The sequence below is a fragment of the Epinephelus lanceolatus genome, chromosome 15, assembly GCF_041903045.1.
Source record: "Epinephelus lanceolatus isolate andai-2023 chromosome 15, ASM4190304v1, whole genome shotgun sequence".
Taxonomy (NCBI): Eukaryota; Metazoa; Chordata; class Actinopteri; order Perciformes; family Serranidae; genus Epinephelus; species Epinephelus lanceolatus.
In genome coordinates, this window is record NC_135748.1 from 35,703,710 (window position 1) to 35,727,971 (window position 24,262).

General features: G+C 39.2%; 2 protein-coding genes across 2 annotated transcripts; one reads left to right on the forward strand and one right to left on the reverse strand.

The window, feature by feature from the left end:
• Positions 1 to 804: 804 nt before the first annotated feature.
• Positions 805 to 14,113, reverse strand: rdh12 (retinol dehydrogenase 12). The gene is made up of 7 exons (XM_033643543.2): positions 13,954 to 14,113; positions 13,253 to 13,371; positions 9,980 to 10,135; positions 9,774 to 9,878; positions 8,172 to 8,381; positions 7,523 to 7,712; positions 805 to 1,815 (listed from the first exon to the last, which is right to left on the reverse strand). The coding sequence occupies exons 1-7, from the start codon at positions 14,025 to 14,027 to the stop codon at positions 1,713 to 1,715; spliced, it is 957 nt and encodes a 318-aa protein (XP_033499434.1). The 5' UTR covers positions 14,028 to 14,113; the 3' UTR covers positions 805 to 1,712.
• A 1,168-nt stretch (positions 14,114 to 15,281) lies between these two features.
• Positions 15,282 to 23,071, forward strand: vti1b (vesicle transport through interaction with t-SNAREs 1B). The gene is made up of 6 exons (XM_033642666.2): positions 15,282 to 15,526; positions 15,643 to 15,701; positions 17,035 to 17,232; positions 17,666 to 17,839; positions 18,179 to 18,240; positions 22,155 to 23,071. The coding sequence occupies exons 1-6, from the start codon at positions 15,430 to 15,432 to the stop codon at positions 22,243 to 22,245; spliced, it is 681 nt and encodes a 226-aa protein (XP_033498557.1). The 5' UTR covers positions 15,282 to 15,429; the 3' UTR covers positions 22,246 to 23,071.
• The last annotated feature ends 1,191 nt before the right edge of the window (positions 23,072 to 24,262 follow it).

Here is a 24,262-nt window from a genome sequence, read left to right on the forward strand (position 1 = left end):
CTTTTCTGCAAATCACAAATACATGACATTTGTGTGTTTTGCACGTATCACATCTGGTCTTAAGTGGTTGTACTTTAGCGAGCATCCCAGCAGCATTTAAGCCCGCAAAGTTGCATGTTCGTTAGCGAACAGTTGCTTTTTTTCCAGCGGTGATAGTGCCACGAAAAGCGTTTATTCTTTACAGAGACACTGATGGCTTCCTCAGTCGTGATTGTTCCACCAAAACTGGATTTTTCAAGCCCAAACATGATCTTATCCCAACCACAGCTGTTTTTTGTGCCTAACCTAACCACATATTAACCACAGTGTTAGTAAAATGAAAAGAAATGTGAAGTTAGAACATATGTGCTACATGTTACTGTACAATTTTTAACATATCTGTGGTTTGCAGAAACGCACATTGCCATTATTATTTCTGGCGATTGGATTGGATCAGATCTGAAAAATGTTTCGAGCCTACAACCTTTTCTCAGATTTAACTGAGGAAGAGCTGTAGGCTTGAAATGTTACTCTGCATTAAAATCCTTCTAAAAGGGAGCTGCTTGTTGTGCAGACTTATTTGTTTCCTACTTTGCCAGACGTTTCTTTGGTACAGCACCCACTTTATTGGACGTTAGGATGTGTGTGTATTTTGTACTGTTTTGGATCAGATCTGACTCATTTGCTCTGATTCAGTTTTCTTCCAACATTTCATGACTCGAGATGACCTGTTTCTGTTTCTGTGTACTAACCACCCAGTTCTTACTTTGCTGATGACATTTTGTTGATCTTAAACTGAATTTCAAGGATTTGGTACGAGCACCGTTATAGTAATATCTCCGTTTATTTACATCATATGTAAACATTCAACTCTTAACATGAATATAAGTGTAGTAAAAGGCATGTTTCACTTGTATAAAACACAGAATGTAAACTCTTGGCAACCTTGTCTGTGAATGCTGAAAAGGAAACATGACTCAGGAGATCCTTATAAATGTAAAACTGTAGTTCCTCCAGGAATGTGCAGTTTTTGGCAATGCAAATGGCAAAAAGTTCTCTGCAGGTATTGCAACGACATGATTCTAAGTCTGACTCGGGTAATATAGAAAAACCTCCTTATAATAACCTACACTGACTACAATTATCACAAAATACATTTATGCAATTCAAGCGGTAATCGTGGCTCAGACTGACGCTGATCTTAGATAGGTTACTAATTGTTTTATCAACCTGGAAACACTGTAAGAACCCCTGCAATTGTTTATAAATGCTGGCACAAAAGTCAAGCAATTTAGCTGCAAATTCTGCAGGAATAAAAAAGAAAAAGACAATATTTGATAAAGATGCTGGTCATTTACCCTGGCTTGACCCTTCACAGTATCCTACAGCGTTACAATACATCAAGTTGCTTTTTTGCCTACACTGTATTCACATTGTGTCACAAAAATATAGAGTCAAAAAGTTATTTGTGTTTACATGATAATACAGTCGAGTGGTTTTGGTTTGAGCAGCTGTCGTTGAGCACCAAAATACTCAAGTTATTAAAATGTAATTACTGCATTATTACACAAAAAAGCAACTTCACATGAGAGTACCTCTTACAGTATTACCTGACTGCTTATTAGGTAAGAAACACTCAAAGTACAGAACATTGAAACCATAATGAAATGAATGATAAAGAAAGAATAAGGACTCCTTTTGAGAACTGAGATAGATGGTGGTTAAAAGTTGAATCAGTCCCATTCGATACCGAGATGTTCACAGCTGATGTCCCACAGTCTCCTCGCTGTCTCCTCACTTCTTCCCTGTGGGGCTACAAAGGCAGGGGCGCAGTCGCTGAAATGACAAGAGGGGGAGTGACTATTACATAAAAGCTAATAATGCAGTGACTCAGCACTCCGGGGGCAGTGATTTCCTTCAGCAGTATTTTACCTGTCGACACTTGAAATGAGCAGACACAAGGAACTTAATATGTCTTGTTGCCTTTTACAAAACCCAAAACCAGTGAAGTTGGCACGTTATGTAAATCGTAGATAAAAACAGAATACAATGATTTGCAAATCCTTTTCAACTTATATTCAATTGAATACACTGCAAAGACAAGATGTTTAATGTTCAAACTGAGAAACTTTATTTTTTTTTTGCAAATAATCATTAACTTAGAATTTAAAGGCAGCAACACATTGCAAAAATGTTGGCACAGGGGCCTTTTTACCACTGTGTTACATCGCCTTTCCTTTTAACGACACTCAGTAAACGTTTGGGAACTGAGGAGACCAATTTTTGAAGCTTTTCAGGTGGAACTCTTTCCCATTCTTGCTTGATGTACAGCTTAAGTTGTTCAACAGTCCGGGGTCTCCGTTGTCGTATTTTACGCTTCATAATGCGCCACACATTTTCAATGGGAGACAGGTCTGGACTACAGGCAGGCCAGTCTAGTACCCGCACTCTTTTACTATGGAGCCATGCTGTTGTAACACGTGCAGAATGTGGCTTGGCATTGTCTTGCTGAAATAAGCAGGGGCGTCCATGAAAAAGACGTTGCTTGGATGGCAACATATGTTGCTCCAAAACCTGTATGTACCTTTCAGCATTAATGGTGCCTTCACATATGTGTAAGTTGCCCATGCCTTGGGCACTAATACACCCCCATACCATCACAGATGCTGGCTTTTGAACTTTGCGCCTATAACAGTCCGGATGGTTCTTTTCCTCTTTGGTCCGGAGGACACGACGTCCACAGTTTCCAAAAACAATTAGAAATGTGGACTCGTCAGACCACAGAACACTTTTCCACTTTGCATCAGTCCATCTTAGATGAGCTCGGGCCCAGCGAAGCCGGCGGCGTTTCTGGGTGCTGTTGATGAATGGCTTTCGCTTTGCATTGTAGAGTTTTAACTTGCACTTGCAGATGTAGCGACGAACTGTAGTTACTGACAGTGGTTTTCTGAAGTGTTCCTGAGCCCATGTGGTGATGTCCTTTACACACTGTCGTCGGTTTTTGATGCAGTACCGCCTGAGGGATCGAAGGTCACGGGCATTCAATGTTGGTTTTCGGCCTTGTCGCTTACGTGCAGTGATTTCTCCAGATTCTCTGAACCTTTAGACGATATTACGGACCGTAGATGATGAAATCCCTAAATTTCTTGCAATAGCTCGTTGAGGAATGTTGTTCTTAAACTGTTCGACAATCAGCTCACGCATTTGTTCACTAAGTGGTGACCCTTGCCCCATCCTTGTTTGTGAATGACTGAGCATTTCAGGGAAGCTGCTTTTATACCCAATCATGGCACCCACCTGTTCCCAATTAGCCCATTCACCTGTGGGATGTTCCAAATAAGTGTTTGATGAGCATTCCTCAACTTTCTCAGTCTTTTTTGCCACTTGTGCCAGCTTTTTTGAAACATGTTGCAGGCATCAAATTCCAAATGAGCTAATATTTGCAAAAAATTACAAAGTTTACCTGTTCGAACATTAAGTAACTTGTCTTTGCAGTGTATTCAATTGAATATAGGTTGAAAAGGATTTGCAAATCATTGTATTCTGTTTTTATTTACGGTTTACACAACGTGCCAACTTCACTGGTTTTGGGTTTTGTAAATGTCCAGTAAATTCACTTTTATCTGTGGTGACTTACAATGATACTTAACTTGAAGATAGATTAAATGACAAGAAACTAGCAATGAATAATGTGATAAGCAAAGGTACAACTACCCTCATTAAGGATGAAACAAAGTTAGGAACTTTGAAATAAACCAACTGGAAAGAATGGGAACATGGGTCTGTCCACCACTTTGTTCAATTCTTTGGTTTATGAACAAGTAGAGTGCCCCAGCAATGAGTCCTAAACCCGAAAATGAGTGAGCATTTTTCCACTCCTGCTTCCCTTGTCTTGAAGTCAATTGGCTTTTTAAATGGGTTTTTGGTTAGATGCCTGAAATAAGGTCTGTGGTTAATGCAAGCTTAAGAGACTTTCACGTTTTGTTCTATGACATAAAATATGCCAGTAAATACCCCACTCGTGAATTTTGATGCTTCTATGTGTCGTAAAAAAGACGGTTGCTATCAAGTGGCTAAATGAGACTACAGAACATCATTGTGCTGAACATGGCCTTTACAGCCTCATTGTCGGACCACAGTGTCGTCTGTTTATAGCCTAACGTTAGCTTTTTACCTCTGCCGATTGCATTTAGGCTTAAAAAATCATTAAAGCAGTGTTCATTTGTGAAGATTATCTTGCTGAACAACATGCGTTAGTATCAAACTTTTGTCTACCATTGAGCTGATTGTCTGCAATAATCCAAAATCCATTGAAAAAACCCACATAGGCTTTTTGATGAGGGAACCAGGGCGATGCTAACTTTAGCATCGGCCTTTTGAAAAACATCATCCCTGGAGCACTCTATACCTGCTAATACAGCCTCATTCCCATTAGCCTGAGCTGTACTTTGCTTTTAGCAAATGTCAGCATGCTAACATGCTAAAATAAGATGGTGAACATGATCAAAGGTATACCTAGTGAATATTATGTTGTCATTATGAGTAGGGTTGCCACCTTGGATTTGTGAAAAAAAGGGACACTCGACCAAATGTTTGAGGCGGAGGGCTCGGCCATTATTACCAGTTCAGACTGACCAATGAACATGAAATTCGGACATAGGAGACCAGATTTGCCATCATTCCATGTCCTTTTATGTGCCTGTATTTTATATTAATTTTTATATCAATGAAAAAAACAAATCCGTGTTACTAAATTCTTAAATTTTTACATGTATCTCACCATAGCAAGTTGGAAGAAGACATATTCTGCCATATATGAAGAGGGGAGACTCTCTGGAATCTGGTAATATAAGAACCATGATGGTGGGACATTCTGTCACTTCACAGCTGTCCAAAACATGTGGTTTGTGCCAGGCGGACATGATTGACAGTATTTTTCATTATTGCAAGAAATTCCATTGACTCATTCACAAGTCAAAAATGTGTTTTATCTGAAAGAAACATGCAATATTTACATCTAAGATAATAGAAAAATAGTCAACCAAGTGCAATGATGTCCTCCAAGATAATATTTGTTTTTCAGTTTCAGTTATATATTGGGGGGACATTTTGGGCACTGGTGGGGGGGCACGTGTCCCCCTCAATGTATATGGTAACTACGGCCCGTCATGCATGCATAATTAGGCTACAATTGTCTGGGTGCGCAAAGGTGAAGTGGCTGGTCTCGTCATACAAAGTTTGACGAGTGTCAACTGGACAATATGAAGATATTTGCATCTTGAAAGCCGGACTACAAATGTGGATAGACAGGGAGAAACACACGGAAGCCTAAGACGTGGTAAGATACGATATTCCTCACTATATGAAGTGACTGACAACAAGATCTGTGTCATGGGTTGTAAAGAAATTCGTCAGGTTTTTATTTTGTAGACAATTGATCTGTATTTATAGCGTGATGGGATGACAGCACAATGATGTGTGTGGTGTCATAGGAAAGCTCTGGTCCTGCGCTTTCATGTGATATGTGTGGCATTTCTGTGCGAGCCTGCATTCGTGAGTAATCCATCCAAGAATAATGTGTGTGCAAAGCTGTATGAAAGCTTTGTCATACATCATTTTAGGGTAACTTTATCATTTTTTTCGCTGTGAAAACATTTGGAAAGCTACGATTCCGCTGTTTCACGTGATATGCATGGCTTCTTGCTATGACGCACGGTCGCAGAGAAAATCCATAGAGAAGAACAGGTGTGAATTTGGACGCACTATGCGTCGTTCTGGATGGACTCCTTGGCCTGCTGCTGCTGCATTTTCCCAAAAAAACGGGACAAATTGTGTCCCGGGAGAGATTTTTTTTTTCCCGGGACAGCTGATGAAAAAAGAGAACAATTCTGGGAAAAACGGGATGGGTGGCAACTCTAATTATGAGCGTTTTGCAGTGCTAGTGTTAGCATTTAGCACAGCCTCACAGAGCTGCTAGCTAACCTGTAGGTTGTAGACTGTATTGTTAGCCTTACATTATTATCTGCAGTATGCAGGTTTAACTTTTACAATGATTCTTTATATCATAGATAAACAATATCACAAAATGAGTGAAATGAGGAGAAATAGCTTGATGAGAGACAAAACAAGTAGAGCTTAAAATGGTTGCTCTTTTTAAAAAAAAATGTATGTAAGAAAACCTCTTTAATAAAAGTTTAAAACTTTCAGCTAAACCATCCAAAATCAAGGGCACTGGGAGAGCACAGACAGGCCATAAAATCATATTAAAAAATTACAACCTGTCTAATGGCAAACCCATGTTGGAGTAATTAAAGATGACAGGGCTGTGAAGCAGGCAAATTTCCCGTGGTGACACTAAAGCTTGTGGGTTGTGTAATCTTTTACAAGACACTGGGGAATGAAACATTAATAAAGAAGTTGAGATCAGGTAACCACATGGCTTCTACAGGAACAGCCTGCTGCACAATTTGATACCTCATGTCCCATTTCCCTTCAGCTGGTAAAATGTAACGGTTAATAACTCCTGGCTGAGGGACGTTTTGTCCTGTCTAGACTTGCAAACATCTAAGTCTAGCCCCTTTGTTAAAGAGTAAGATCTTTTTTGTTTAACCAGAAACAGTCCTGAAATCATGTTTGGCAAACCCACCAGACTCCATTTAAAAGAACGGTAATTTTGGCGTGTATAGCGGCAGCATGTTTTCACATCTAACTGGGGGAATTAAGGGTTTATTTCAACCAAACAAGAGCTGGTGATTGTTGGAACAGTGGAAAGACCAAGCAAGCCATCTTTTTTGAGTTTTATTTTGTTTCTGTCGACACTGAATGAATTGTGTTTAATGATGGTTAAATTAGTGTTTATTTAAATGGAGTCTGGTGAAGTTGGTGATAGTGAATTCAGGGCTGTTTCAGGTCAAATAAAAAGGATCTTACTCTTGAATGAAAAGGTTGATCTCTGTAGAAATGCTGTCAGACACGTATAGAAACAACCTGAGGCTGGCTGAAAAATATTGATGATGATGATTACTTTATTTCTGTGGTCCAATTTCTCATTTTTATCAAACCAAAATTTAAGATTTTTGCCCTGTATTCTTACAAAGGTGCATGGAGGTTATCACATACAGTATGATTGTGCACTCAGAGCACACCTGAGACGGTCACAGAGCTTGTCGAAGCAAGCATTGCTAGGTCCTGCTAAACCAAGCCCATTGGGGTTGAACCCTGTGTTTTTAGGGAGTCCGGTTTGTTAATGCAGTAGCTGACAGGAAATAAACAGGCCCCAATGCTGTTCCCTGAGGATCAGAATAGCAATGAAAACATCCTGGCCAATCCTGGCTTGTAGATGTGGCTAGTGGGGGTGAGGGACAATTGGGACAAGGTTGCACATTTTGCTCCTTTGTCTAGATTTTGTTTACTTGTTTACAATAAAAATAAAAAAATAATTCCCTATAAGAATAACAAATGGGTAAATTTGCATCCACAACCAATTTCAGATCCCCGGGTCTTCACAGTGAACCTGACAGATTTCAAGCTTGTTGTCGGTTACCTGAAGTGTTTCCCAGAGATTGAGTGCAGTTCTTCTGCCACAGCACAGTAGATGCTGGTTTGTGCTCCTTCCCGAGGTGTTTTTAAGAACATGGAGAAGACGGTGAAAAATATTGTCATGAGGGTCGAATGTCTGGTCAGATCAGAGTTCACTGTTCCTGGGTGGACTGAGTTCACTGTCACGTTGGTATCTGTGAGGACAACAGACGTTAATCACTATGGGCGACATTTTTTCTTCTATCTAATCTGCAGTATCAGTCTGACTATTAGAAAACACTGTTGCTTTTAATAAACTGCCTGAAACTTGAGCTCAAGTGAAGTGCCTTTTTGCTTACTCTTATTTTTCTTCAAGATAATTTAATTCCATTTTCATTACCTGACATTTTAGGCAAAAAGATGTTTTCTTCTGATGAATTTGAAATGTTATTATTTCCTGTATCAAAAGACTTCTACTAACAGAATGTGTTATCGATAATAAAAAAAGATCATTTGGGAGAAGTATTCCTTTAATACAAGTTGTTGTTGGTTTCACACCTGCTCTAATCACTAGTCCTGTCTCTGTTACTACTCTGTTTGCCAAAGCAAAGCAAGTCATCTGTCCATTCTCCCATGTTTCATGTGTTTGATTATATGCATGTGTGTTTGTGTACCTTTGAGTCTACGCGCCAACTCTCTGGCAAAGAGCACATTTGCCAGTTTGCTTTGGCAGTACGCTAATCCGCTGTTGTAGCTTCCCTGGCTGTGAAGATCATGGAAACGGATCCAGCCGAAGTTGTGAGCAAGAGATGAGACCACCACGATCCGGGCCGGCGCACTGCGCTTCAGCAGCCCGATCAGGAGGGACGTCAACAGGAAGTGCCCTGCCACAAGTAAGAAACACATACAGTCAGTGCTAAACACACACACACACACAGTCTGTATTGTTATTATTAAATTAATTATTATTGACGCTGTCATCCAAGGATGTATGAGAAGTATTAACCTCTAACTCATTTTATCTTGCATTTTATAGTTATTATATTGTATTTTCACATTTACCATATAAATGGATATTTGGATAGTTGGTTACAGTAAGTAGCTTTAGACAGATGTGAGTGACAAGTGATGATGGTGTTTAAAACACCACTGAAGAAACTGTAAATTAGATCTTTTAAGAGACTGTCAGGATCCAAAATCCCGTTTAAGGGATAGTTTGGATCTTTTAAAGTGGGGTTGTATGGGGCACTTATCCATAGTAAGTGTGATATAGAGTAGAAGGTGGTCGGCATGCCCCCAGTTTAGAGAAGCAGGCTGGAGTACCAACGTGGAAGCTAGGCAATGTACTGTACTGCTGTGGACGGGGGCAACAGCAATACATATTTAGCCACCTAATAAAAGTCCCACCTTAAAATCAATATTAGCTCAAGTGTACGCTATGTTTAGAATATTTTCATCGCTTTACATTGCGGTCAAACAGCGAGGAACTGGAGCTGTTATATCGCTCTATTCAAAGCCAGACTTCATTGAGAAAAAACATAATTTTACATTGCTGAACACAGGAGCTGCTGGTCTACCACTACCTCGATCAGTTGGTTAGTTTGTGTTATTGCGTGACATTGGCATTTAAAAAAGTTAGTACAGACTGACCAAAGTCAGACAATAGCACAAATGAACTAACTAATCGAGGCAGTAGTAGACCAGCAGCTCCTGTGTTCAACGAACCAAATTACTATTTTTCTCAATGGAGTCTGGTGGCTTTGACGGTAGTATATGTTACCTCAATCAGTGACCGTAGTTCGGAACAAACTGGCTTATTAACATTAATTTTAGCTTGGCTTGTTATTAGCTGGTAACTCGCTTCTTGCGGTGCGGACCACTCTGCGGAAGGAAGGATGGTGAGGCGTTCAAGTGCTGTTCACCAGCAGCTTCCGTGGCAGTACTCCTGCCTGCTTCTTCATAACAGGGGCGTGCCGACAGACATCTACTGCAGGTAAAACACCGACTATGGATAAGTACCTTGTACAACCCCAACACCCATTATGCTTCTGAAATGTGTGAACTACAGGCGGGAAGACTATTATGTTCCCAACTCATCTACTGTGTGTCCCTGCATGTAAATAAAATATTAGGATCCTTAACATCAATCATTTTTGCTTGAGTAGGGCTGATTAATTGTGCATGAAATATTCTGATGCAATAGATGGATCAGTCAGTTACTCCATCATGTTTTCAGTCCTGTTAATTGATTCAAGTAAATTTCGCCGCAGTCCTACCCAAGTGATTGACTCCAATGTGCATCTCAAAGCCATCAATTGTTTTTGTGTACGGGCACATCATCACCCCAGCGTTGTTGATGAGGATATGAAGATGGTTAACCTCTGAAGGAGAGAACATCACAACAAAAGGAACATGTCAGCTGCGGAAACTGTTAGATAACAGCAAAGCAGGGTTCTGTGAGTAGATGTGACTCTGTGCTTACCTCTCAGGAACTTCTGTGCGAAGGCTCGTATAGAGCAGGTGTCCGCCAAGTCAAGCTCTCGAACCTCTACTTGTGCGTTAGAGTACGCAGCTCGTATACTGGCCGCCGCCTCTTCTCCTTTGTCCACGTCTCTGCATGCCATGATCACCCGAGCCCCTGTCATGTGAAAAATAAGCAGCAGCTAAACTATGAACAAAACAGAAACTACATTAATTAACAGAACAGAAGATAGAGGGTGTGTCTGTTGGCTTGTGGTGCGTGGAGCCATTTATAAAAGGAGGTTTCTTCTTATGTCACTCCTCAAGCAAAACACTTTCGTCATAACACAACAACGTCAACCAAAGATCATAAACTCTAATATCTGCATTGAGTTTTAAGCTTTAAAAATAAAAGCTTTAAAGGACCAGTGTGTAGGACTTAGTGGCATCTAGCGGTGAGGTTGGAGATTACAACCAACTGAATATCCCTCCCTTTTTAAGCGTGTAGCAGAACCTCCAGTGGCCTTCAGGTAACATAAGAAATGCAATAGATCTCCTCTAGAGCCAGTGTTTGGTTTGATCGTCCTGGACGATTGCAGAACAGCCCAGTCACCAGAAGATATATTGGCATAGAGTGTTCCAGGGATAACGTTTTTTGGTAGGCCGACGCAACGGTTAGCATCGCACTGGTTCTCTCATCAAAAAGCCTGTGGGATTTGTCCCATTGGATTTTGGATTATTGACGAAAATAAGCTCTGTGGCAAACAGATGTTTATGATACTTACACGTTTTGTTCAGCAAGATAATCTTCACAAATTAACATAATTTTCATGATTATTACAATCGCCAGAAGTCAGTTGCTAACGTTAGGCTATTAACGAACTACACTACGGTCGCATGGTTTAACGTCGCCTCCACAGCACAGCTGTAAAGCCATGTTCGGTGTGATGACATTCTGTAGTCTCATTTAGCAACTTGTTAACAACCACCCTTCTTAAGACACATAAAAGCTGTAAAATAAACGAGAGGGGCATTTACTGACATATTTCATGTCATAAAACAAAACATGAAAGTCTCTTAAGCTTGTGTTGACCACAGACCTTAAGTCAGGCATCTAATGAAAAACCCACTGACTTCAAGATGAGGGCACCAGAGTGGTGAAATGCTAATTCATGTCTGGGTTTTAGGACTCATTCCTGGGGCACCCTACTGTACATTTCTGCAAACATTGGTGTAGCGACTGCAGGAAACAAACTCAAAGTCACTGAGGAGCTGAGGCTGGGCCTGGTTTACTTGTCTGACACATCAACAAAAGAATTGCTGAGATCCAAAAAATACATTAAATAAATGTATTAATGCAAAGGAATCAACTTATTATAACATGCACAAACTTATAATCAAAAATGATCACAGCGAACAAAGAAAAGTGCGGTCAACAAAAAATACGGCACCCTCTCTCTCCAGCAAAAAAAAAAAAAAATAATACAGCTGATATAGATTACAAGTGTCAATGTCCATATCCATGTCCCTATGCTAAGACATCTAACAATACAAAAATATAAACCATCCCAAAACGTATTAATCCTACAAATCTTACAAAATCCACTCTTTCTAAATTAATTCATGGCTCTTACAGTCAGCCCAGCAAGCAATAGTCGTGATTTAAACATATTGGCTATATTTAGCTCTAATTTAGTCTAGCTACATGTAACCCAAATCTAGCTGATTTAATTTTGAAATTGATTAAATGTAATTTTCGCCATTGCAGATGGCGTGTGGTATGATATTCAATCACGATTGGAGAGTCAACAGTAATTAAAATATGTTTATCTCCATTTTTTGGACATGGTCTCTACATAGCTGTATAATTGATGACGTCTACACTTTGGCTATGGTTAGACTTCTACCAAATTTTCACTGACAGCCCAAATTCAGCCGTGATTTAGCCTCGACGTCAGGTCTTTATGTAGACGGCTATTAGACATTTTTTAAAACCAAAAAATGCTTGCTGGGAGATATGTTACATTTGTACATTTCATACGTAGCATAACATCTCTCCACTTTGTGCATGTATAGGTCCTGTTTGTGCATGTGTGTGTCTTTCAGACCTGTGTGTAATTGACAAGCAAGAGTGAAAACATTGAATTTCCCCTCAGGGGGATTAATAAAGTGAATAAACTTAAACCTAAACTTATCTCTGCAGTGATGTAGTTCAGACTGCATGTATATATGAGCTGACTTTGTCATACAGAGGTAGAGGGGGGCGGTATGAAGCCTGGCTGCAAACTACTGCTCAAGACTAACAAACAACAAGACAAGGTGGTTTTAGCAAGAAATTTCCAGAGATGGTTGTGTCAACAAAACCAGGTATTTTAAGCCACAACATGATCTTTTCCTAACCGTAACCAAGTAACCAAGCCTGTCCGACCAAACATGTCCGCTGCAAAATAATGTATGAATGTCACATACCCATAGTTTGCAAAAATGTACAGCGCCAACATTTATTCTAGCAAGTGGGTTGTGTAGAAACATGGCAATGCAACATGGCAGGCTCTTCCTTATGAACTGCTGTGTCTTAGCATTTTTTTTCCTGTTCATTTGGCTTGGGCGCTGCACCCAAGTCGCATAATGGTCATGAAAACCCTGCTGTTTATTCTGGCATCATGTTGGCTAAAATATTAGTAACATTTTTATGTAAACAAACATACATGTAAACACAAGGAGTAATATTTGACGATATATGCATGTGACCTTGATCATTTCTGCTGACCTTAATAAGTTGATAACATAATCATATCAGGCCGATCATGGAGCCCAACTCTCCTCCCATCCACTATCCCAACCAGTCTGTGCATTAGGTTTTGGCAAATATAACACATTTATGTGCTGCTTGTAATGACGAGCCAAAGTCATTCAAGTTGTCATTAATGGCAATTTCTTATATTTCCCGATGACCAATATTACACAGAATAAAAGGCTGAATCAGTGCAGTTTCCGCTACTATGAGTTAATAATGTGAGGACAAGTCAGTGGAATGATTCACTTCAGATTTTATCTAAATGAATATGATGAGGGGGGAAAATCAGTCTACATTCTGCATGTCTTCTGCAAGTCTTTCAGTCCATCTTTTATACAAAAAAATATAAATGTATGTATTATGATATGGGATAGAAGAATACTCTTTAACTTACTTAGTTCAATCTTATTTTATTCAGACTACTGTTGTCTGTTGTCAGTGATAATGGTTGTAAACTGGCGCTGTGCTGTATGGTTAAATGTAAAACCAAAGAGTCACCTCGCACTGCCAGGTCCAGGGCAGTCTCCTTCCCGATCCCTGTATTGGCCCCTGTGATGAGGACTGTCTTCCCCTCCAGACTAGCTGAGGACATGCACACTCCTCCTGCTGCATATTTCCTGTTAATACACAGTGGCCACTGATTAACACTGAACCACAGCAGACAGAAGCCCCCTCTGCTCCAGCACAGCTAAGCCATGTCCTCATTAGGACATATGGACAGCATGGCTTAATTATTCATAGAGAAACTTGGACAATGAGCTGAACTGGGCGTCAAGTCGTACGACCCACGCCACAGAGCAGGGCCGCCCCATAACCAATGGCTCTGTTGGAGTAATGCATACCAATATAACTCCTCCTACGCTCAGGCTGCTGATAGGCCCGAGCTGCTCAGATGGAAGAGTCCAGGTTCATCTCTGTGCTAAAACTCCCACAGCTCCATCATTTTGTTTCATTGATTTTCTGCTTAAAATGTCAGTCAGCGTCGCGTGGATAAAATGTGATGGGGACAGAAACGCCTTTAAAATGACGATCAGCTGTGTTCAGATGCTGCACAGTGTTTTATATAATGCCACTGAACCTCATCGTAATAATTACATCAGTGCAATGTAATGCCCTGTCAACCAAGTAACAACCAACCCGTGATGTGTGAGACACTGGGATTACATGAGAATGAATGAGAGCCATAATTGCAGCCTTACCTTATGTGAGGTGCAAATAAAATCACCAGTACCGTCCCCACTCCGAGACCCGCGGCGATTATTAGCAGCAACATAATATCACGGATGTGCGCCTTTCTGTCTCCTCAAGCAGGACGCCACTGCTCCGTAGGCAGAACAGCTGATGTCAAAGCATAAAGGGGTGCAGAGCGTAGCAGGGGTGAAAGAGACACCGCGAACGGCATCATGGGATTGTAGTTTTACAGCCTGGCAACAGAAATACTGAAGGTTAGTGGACATCTTTAATATTTTACATCAGGATTACAACTATGCTTTTATTAACCAGCTGGTTTTAAAACGTAAATTATCATTAGAATAATTTAATTTATTTGTATAATAGGGTATAAACAGTTTTAGGGAATCAGATTAATTTATCATATGCTGACAGATTAACAAAAGCAGATTTAATGTTTGCAATTTTGTCTTTTAATATGAACTTGTATATATTATATATAAGTTGCATTTATAATTATTTTTTGTACATAGGTGATTGTCTGTTTTTGTGTGGTATGCTATGGACCTTTCTGTGTGTCCTTAATAAAGTCATTATTATTATTATTATTATTACTATGTTACAACTTCTTTTTTTTCTCCAGGAACCTTATTTGACTTTCTAATATAATTTTTTTAGGTACAATAACTTGTCAAACTATCATTATGTATATTTATTTGTTTTTATCGCTTTGTTTAACCACTTTATTTCTCATGCCTACTCTAATTCTGTTGTTTTATTATTCTACTGATTGTAGTTAAATTTTCACACTTACAGCCTCAGTACAGTGACAATATATATTTTATTTTATTTTACTGTTTTGAAAACTGCTATAAATGATTACTAATGTTATTTTTATTATTATTATTATCATCGTTATCAAAACAGGATAAATATGAGATAAAACAATCAAACAAAAGCAAGGGTACAATAAAAATAAACGAAAATAAACAACTACATACATATGTGAATGGTTAAATAAAATTACGTAAAATTATTTTACAAGGAGTAAAAATTAAGTTTCCATTTTAATAAATAACTAAAATTAATTGTTGTACTGTACATTTTTATAGTAAGAAGCAGTAGTATTGTTTTAAACTACATTTCCCAGAAGGCACCGTGAAAGCTGTCTGCGTAGTGCCTGACTAAAATTGTTATCGTGGTGCTTTTTAAATCTTTTGAACGAGATTTTGGAGCATTTTCCTCATTTTCTTTATTATTTAGAGTGTAATATTGAACCTGTTTATTTTTTGTTCGAAAAAAATATACTAAATCATGCCTGTGTTTTATTTTTGTTCGGGGGTTTTAGGCACTGGAGGACGGGATCATGAGAGGCATCATGCGGAAGTCCCGAGGACCTGATTATCATCAAAGCAAAACTAGAAGCTGAACTTACGGTCGTGACTGTTACTGTAGTTTTATTTTACCACAAAAGACGAAGTAGATAAAATACAGTTACTGCAAACATGTCGTCAGAGGAATTCGAGAAGTTGCACGAAATCTACAAATCACTGTATGAGGAGCTGAAGCTGATGCCGGAGAGAGCCGGGAAATGTCACGGAGGTAAAAGGTTAATGTTGTTGTTTTACTAGCTAATGTTAACGTTAGCTAACTGTGTGACAGACTCATGAGAAAGGTGTTTTATGTGTCGTAAAATTGCCCCTTTGTTGTGTTTACAGAGGAGAGGAAGAGGTTGGTGAGGACTTTCGATGAGAGACAGGGAGAAGCTGAGGAAGTGGTGAGCTGCTCTCCTGTTTATTTGTTTAGGAAGTGTTAACTGCCAGCTGCGCACTTTAATAAGACCTTTTATAGTCTCTGCCATTACACAGGTAAACGGCTTGGTGCAATAAAGGCCTGCTTTTACTCATATCTATTTACGTACAGTGTTGGCACACATTTCTTGTTAGTTGTGACTTACTAATATTCCCCACTTTATTTGTGTTATGTATAGTCTTAGTAATTTATTCAAGCACTGTACTTAAGTACAAATTTGAGGTACTTGTCCAGTTCAGAGGGAAATACTGCACTTTTTACTCCACTGCAATTATTTGACATCTTTAGTTACTAATTAGTTTACAGATTAAGATTTTTACACATGACTCTAAGAAAGAGACTCTTTGTAGAGTAATAAGTTACTTACTACACTAGTACTATTGTGTTACTTTCAGCAAATCACCCCAGAAGAACTAATAGGCATTTTAATGGATAAGGGTCATGTTGTTTCACAGCAGATAATCAAAGCACAGCAGCTCCAGGTTGTTACAGTTCATTTCAAATCCAGTGCTGCACAGGTGTGACCCATTCATGTACTCACATACAGTGGTTACCACTTTGTATTTACATGAGAAAAAATGATATAGAATAATTAAATAGCCTAGACCTTTTAAAATAAATGATTGACGTAATTACAAGTGCAAATTGCAACACCGGAGCTGGACGATGCACCTGCTGGATCCCGGTGTGCCGGTCAGCTACAGCAGCACTGCAGAGAGGGTTATGTATAAGAATGGGACTGTGTGCCGGCGTTGCTCTGCAGTTGTAGGAGATGTGATTGGAAACACATCCAACATACACCAACATCACCCAGGCCAGATTTGGTGATCATCGGGACGAGGAAAAAATTAACCAGAGGCCAGCTCCTTATCCCCGCTGCTTTCATGCAGACTTAGGACGCAGAAGCAGAACGGGATACGTTGTAGACGTTACATCAGTGGAAACATACTGAACATGATAAGGCACAGTACGACATGACCCAGCTAGGCTGATCACCGGCACCCTTCTACAATGTAGTCTGTAGTGACCATGGACTGTATGAATAAGGTTGTTAAGGGGATGTTTTTTTTCTTGTAGTGCACTGACGGAGGTGGAGACAGTGTTACATGACACTGTAAATGTAATAATATTACCCCAAATTTTGTTGTAACATATTATATTACTTTGTTATTGCTAAAACAACTGTATATATTACAAAAGTAATGCGTTACTCCCAACACTGCCGTTAATGTATCTATTAAAGGCAGTGTATTAAAGACCTTTCCCTGGTATTACACTATTTTCTTATCTGTGTCCAGTTACAAGGAATGGAAGAAGAGCTACGTGCTGCCCCTTCCTCCTTCAGAAATGCAATGAGTACAAAGGTGCGCATGTACCACCGGGATTTGGGCAAGCTGCAGAGGGACATGAAAACCTCTGCTCCAGGCTTTGGTTCCTCCTCTCAGACAGCGGACAGAAGTCATCTTGGCATCTATTCATCACAAAACCAACAGAGTGTGAGTGTTGACTTTGATTTGTTAAAAATCCTGCTTGTGCACAGTGTCATCTCATTATGAGAGTGATCAACAGTTACAAGGAAGTTTAAAAGCAGGAAGTGTTTCAGGTCTCTAAAATAAGAGTGGAAAATCTTGCTTTGGCTCTCAGTCTCAGAATGAAAGTAAGAAGCTTTCATGTCTTTCCAGCTCTTTGTTAAGACAAATTCTTAGGAAATGCAGGAAGTTAATAAAATGATGATGTATAAGTGAATGAAAAAGTTGGAGGAAAAGTTGATGTACTTACTTTACTGCGAAATAAACCCTGGAATGTATTCAACAAAACTACTTGATATCTAAAGGAGTAAAAGTATCTGAGAATGGAGTTTTTTTTTCTTGCTCTTCTGTCACTGTTAGTGTTATTCATCCTGGTTAATATTTTTGTCCACCTATACAGACACACCTTCAGTCCCAGAGAGCCTTGCTTCTTCAGGGCACAGACTCTTTGAACAATGCCAGCCAGAGTATTGAGCGAAGTCAGCGCATCGCCGCAGAGACGGATCAGATCGGCACAGATATCATTGAGGAACTGGGAGAGCAGAGGGAGCAGCTGGACCGCACCAGAAACAGAGTGAGATATGATTTGTTAATATGATACTGTACAGGATGAGACTGTGATGCTGCATTTGTTTTAATCTACTGAGGGTTGATACTGTGTGTTAGATATTTTAGTTTGATTCAGTCGATTTAGTTTCTTATATTTTCTAAGATTTTCTAAAGTAGTCCAACATTTATAAGTAGTTTAGGGCCAAAACAGGTGGTACAGCTCAGGTTTGGGTCAGTATGATTTATTCAATTGAATTTTTTATAATGAAAAATAAATGAAAGACTAAAAATAAATAAAAATACTATTAGTTGTTGTCAGACAGTGATTTTTATATGTATATTCTGTCTTTTGTTTAATTTCTAGTTGACGAATACTGGAGAGAACCTTAGTCGAAGTAGAAAAATTCTTCGTGCCATGTCACGGCGGTAAGTGCTACGAGATTATACATTTGATATAAGTAATCTTGAGTTTTTTTGTAATTGATGCGCAAAATGTCTGTTTTTTAAGTTTGTTTTATTCTCTGTTCTTTTGTATTCCTGTCAAGAGACAACAGGAGCTCAGTTTGAGTGATAGTATACAGAATTAAACTCCTGTGTACATTAACAAGGCAAAATGGTCCACACTGATAATACTAAAACATAATTTGATAAAAAGAAATCTGATTGGCTGATTAATGTTTTTCTGAATAACATACAGATGATATTAAGGCTGCAACTGATCTTTAGATTCTGCACATGTATGCAGACATACATTGCCCTCAGGTGACCCAAGAGTCATACCACCATCGTAAACTCTAGATTCAGCTATGTTTTTACACTCAATACTAATTTTCTATGACTGTCTAAACTAGACTGAATCTAATGATGATTACTTTGCCAGTCTATTAGGAGGTGAGCTAAATGCATTTTATTCTATTATTTTGATATGTAGGCTTTTCAAAATGAGATATTTTCTCAAGAACGCTATCTTAGAGAAAATCTAGCTTGTGCATATGTATGCAGAATCTGTAGGTGATGGGACAAGATTTGATAAACTGAAGTGTTCTGGTTTTGTTTGTTGTCCAGTTGTAGTCTGAGTAGTATTGATTTAACAAGTTTTAACAGTAGGTAAACAGTGGATCAGCTGAAATACAATCTCGAAACCCATCGGCCATAGTCTGACGACGAGTTAGCTTCTATTAACTAATATATCTTCATTCACATGCAGATATCTGTTCATAAAGATTAGCCGAAATGACTGTCGCACAGAAGAGTAAGTTTTAGTAGTTGGGATATCCGCTGGCTACACAGGAAGCCCCTGAAATATTGGCCCTTGCCTCCAGAGGCAATATCATCGTCAGACTATAGTGATGAGTTCCAAGATTGATTTTTTACTATCAAGGCAATAATTTTCCTAATTAACTGGTAATAGTTTAATCTGCGAAATGTCAGTAAAGGTTTCAGTAAAGTGAAAAATAGCGCAGCAGGAGACATCTTCATTCATCTTCTAACCGCTTCATCCTCTTGAGGGTCGCGGGGGGGCTGGAGCCTATCCCAGCTGACATCGGGCGAGAGGCAGGGTACACCCTGGACAGGTCGCCAGACTATCGCAGGGCTGACACATAGAGACAAACAACCATTCACGCTCACATTCACACCTACGGACAATTTAAATCAAATCAAATCAACTTTATTTATATGGCACTTTTCATACAACAGTAACACAAAGTGCCTCACAGAGGTTAAAAACAACAAAGATCCAAACAGAAAACAAAAAGAAAAGAGAAAACCCAACCCTCCCACCCAACAAAAAGCTGTTTAGCTCATAAAATTGAGTTAGTAGCTAGGTAAGAATGATCTAAAACAGAGACATAAAATGCATCAAAACTAAAACCTATAGGCTAACTAAAATAACAAAAGATAAAGGTTAAATGAGATAAGAACGTAAAAAGAGGAAGGGTAAGAATATAAAAAATAAATAAAAAATAGATAATAGATGGATAAATCAGTTATAAGAGGAATTTAAAATAGATAAATAAAGAGATCAGTTAAAAGCCTGATTAAAAAGATGAGTCTTTTTTTAGAGTTATCAATTAACCTAGTCCCCAGTCTGCATGTCTTTGGACTGTGGGAGGAAGCCGGAGTGCCCGGAGAGAACCCACGCTGACACGGGGAGAACATGCAAACTCCACATAGAAGGGCTCCCACACCTGGGATCGAACAACAACCCTCTTGCTGTGAGGCGACAGTGCTAACCACCATACCACCGTGCCACCTAGGAGACATCTTCAGATGTCTTATTTCTTTTTCTTTTTTTTTTTTTGCCAACAAAAAGTACAAACCTAATAAAATTCATCAACAATCATGAATGACAGAGAAAAGCGTAAAATCCTCACGTGAGAAGCTTAAACTCGTATTTTTTTTCCTTAAATGTCTAAAATATGTATTCACTTATCAGAACAGTTGCTGATAGGTTTCTGCTGATCGAGTAATTGATTAATCACCTAATTGTTGCAGCTCTATTGGTGATGTGTTTCACACAACATCAATCAGTGTGTGTAAAATTGTATTATTTAGTTTATCAGTAATCCACCAATGTTGTATCAGATTTCTTTTGGTAGTTTACTATATTTTACATAAATGTGATAAAATCCTTTCATGTCAAGATTTTCCTGGTCGCCCTGGTAGTTCACCTGGTAGAGTGTGCACCCCTTATACTAAAGGCCGAGTCCTTTGCAGCAGCACAGGCTCATTTCTGATCTGCAGCCCTTTGCTGAATATCATCACCTCTCTTCCTTCATAGTTCATTTATTTATTTTAGAGCTGTCACACGATTAAAAAAATGAATCTTATTAAGTACATGCTCAGATTAATTAATCACATACATCAATTTTTGCTGTGAAAGTATTTAAAAAATTTCAGTTCAAATTAATTTTGGCAGATGTGTCGTAGTAAAGCTGCTGGAGTTTGGACACAATTGTCCTCTACCACCACACACAGCGGCTCTGGGCGTGACCATTTATTGGTTATTGTCAGCACGCACAAGGTGTGAAAGGGATAGACTCCCTGATCAGTCAGTCCTTATCCAAGCACTTGCATTGCAAAATGGGCAAGAAGTAAGTTTAAAGGTAGGGTCTGGAGGATTTTCCAGTTGCTGTTTGTAAATACACATTCAAATTCGGCCCCTCCTATCAGGCTCAACTCTCCCGGGTGTACGGAGCCCGGAGGTACGGAAGAAGGCTTCACAGAAGAGGTTCAGGCAAGGCTCGCGCTGGTGCACGCTCGGACATGCTCGGGCACGGCACCTGCGCTCTCTCATTGGCTGGGGAAATCTCCGCCCAGAAGCGAGCCGAGCTCACAGAAACATCAAAATACAGTTAAAGGGCAGGAGCTCTGCAAACAGAGTCACCACCACACATGAGTAGAAGCCCATAGGTGATGATTAAGCAGGATTTCATTTGTATATGTCTATATTTTGTTTTGTTTGAAAATCCTCCAGATTCTACCTTTAAAATAATGAATTTACTGTGTTTTTACCATATGCATGTTTTTTCTAAACAAGCATCAAAAGTGCTATAAGTGATATAGTGATATCTCTCTTTTATATATAACACTTCCGGTGTTCCGAGGGCAACCCCTGTATTTGACGTCACAACGCTATGAACTGTAGGTAATTTCCTTACCGTAAGTCCGCATCGATGCTGACCTACGGTAAGGGGGCATAAAGGGCTCACTCACTGACTCACTGACTCACTGACTTGACGATTTGACAATGGGACAGCCCTCACACACTCACACACTTCACATGAACGCGCCTCTAAGTCAGTGAGTCTGTAAGGGATCAGATTGGAATTGGGCCTTAGTTAGTCGGTCACAGGTAGACTTACTCAGTTCACATGTGAACACCTGGTTGAGTGTGGCTTGATGAAACTGGCTGCTAGCGCTAGCATCAGAGGCTGTGCTAGCTTGGACCACCGGGTTCACTGCTAAAACGAAAATTCCCCACTGCAGAAATCGCAGAGGATGGTACTCCTATCAGTAGTTCCATTTGGGTGTTTTGTTAAATGTAAATGTTCCATTCACGGGGCCGAGCAGTGTCGTCTCGTCTGCCTTCATCATGTGACAAAGCCACTGTGGCCTGCAATAACACACAGGGTCAAAGGGCTCCATGGAATGCGATTAATCAGTGTTAGTTTTTTAAAGCCATTATTTTTTCTGTGATTATTTAATTGAAATTAACGCGTTATTTTGACAGCCCTAATTTATTTCTTTATGAAACATGATGGGTGTCTTCTGTAAATGCTTGTGAAACAATGATGAGCCTCAGTTAATCGTTGACTTTCTTCTTTATTGTCTTTTAGGCTGGTGACGAACAAGTTGCTGTTAGGTATCATCATCATAATGGAGCTGGCCATTCTAGGTGCAGTGGTTTATCTGAAGTTCTTCCGATGATGAGCAAACTACACCGTCTAAAAACATTCTAAGCTTTGGATCCAGGGCAAACCCAGACTCTATACATCTGTCTCCACTGACTATCCAGTAGCAATAATGCTCCTCTGCTGTATCCAGCCAACTGTTTCTGTGAGTGCAAATAAGGACAATGGGATGATTCAGTCTTAAGGGGAACCTTCACTAAGAGGGGATTCTGTCCATCGGCAGGTGGAGTTCATCTGACAAGGATGTCGAATTGTTAAACCTGCTAATGGACCAAACCTTCAGAAACTCTGTGGACAAACTGTGACCTGAAATTTGCACTTTCTTTTATCAGACTGTTATTATTACTGATTCCCTGCAGGATGATTTTCTGGACTTGTGTTCTGGCTGCTACAGACTCCAGAGATGATGTAGGATTTATTCAAGCCTGAGTACGATCGACTTACTCCCACGTGTAGATTCTGTGGTGACTGTACTTTTGAGATGTTACTGATAGCAGTACTGGGACATTTATAACTGATCAGATTAGAATATTTTAGCTCAAAACAATTGTGTTGTGCCATCGTCTGTATAATACTCAGCAACAGTATTTGATAAAATGGCACCAGTCTGATCTGTTTTATCCAAGTGATTGTACTGACCTAATTTTTTGAAGACCTGAGGCCAAATTTGTCGGTCAAATATGTGAATGAAAAGTGGGTGTAAACTCTTAATACATGCAATGATCTTAACAGTTAATAATAATGTCTAATCACTGTATAATACAAATGATCACTGTTAGAAATAGGCTTCAGTATTCCTCATTTGACAGTCTCTTCATCATTAAAGCTAATCTTTAACCCCAGTTTGCATCTGATATTTCCAGGAACGGCAGGCAAACAAGCCAGAGTTAAATAAAACATCCGCTGTGGAGCTGACGTCACTGAAATTTGTTACAGGCTGAAGCTCCAGAACAGGTCAGGTTAGTGCTGGGTAAACAGCATCTGTTACTATGGAATTCATTCTCATATAATAGGTGATAAGGTTGTTTTCAGTGCTGTGTTCTTGAAGTGGCACATCTGCCGCAGTGCCGCAGTGTTTTTCTTCCGCACAGATATCATGTGTTCCTGGTGTGATGTCAAGTACAAAAACATGTTTGGTGACCTGCTTGTGTGGCTCAGGTGGAGAGTGGGGGTTGGGCTGGAGGGTTTTTGCTTATAACTAAAATATTGCTTCACGTTCTTTTATGCAACTAATCATTAATGTAAATATAACACCAGCAATACTGATAAAAGTTTTAAAGTAGTTCAGACTTTTTTTTTTCATGCTGGCTCTACAGATGGCATTGTCGGTTGATCCACCATTATGTCCAGTCTGAAATATCTCAACAACTATTAAATGGATCGACATAGCATTTGTACAGATGTTTACATTCCCAGAGGATAAATCCTAATGACTCAAGTGATCCCCTTGCTTTTAGCCAGTTTAGTTTATTTTGGTTATTTTTAACTTAAACACAGGGTTCCTGCAGTTACTAAAAAATCTTAAAAGCATTGAATCCGCCAGTCTAAATGTAAGGCTTCAGTTGGTATTAAAATGTCTTTAGTAAGTCTTTCAATAATCATTAAAATGCCAGTCATGGGCAGTAGGATTTTATGAATTCTTTTATCTGACATTGCATTGTAAAATCTCATAACTTACCCATTAATAATATTTTTTTTAATCCATCTTTTAATTCCCTTTTAGATCTGTTCCCCAAATTTACTCCTTTGACTTTTTTATGTCTTTGTTTTGCATTTGTTCTCATATTTATTTTTATATACATACAAATTCATTTAGTTCACACTGACTCACTCTAAATTTGTACAAAAATTGGAACAACTTGTGGACACAGTCTGGAAGCATCTTATTCTTTATACTTCATTCCTTAATTGTGCAGTTTTAAAGTCCACCAAATCTCTATATTTGAAAGCATGTGAGTTTCTAAATAATGTGTTGGTTGGTTCATGATAATCAGCTTTGTTGATAAGTCTTACAGCACTGTTCTGATGCATAA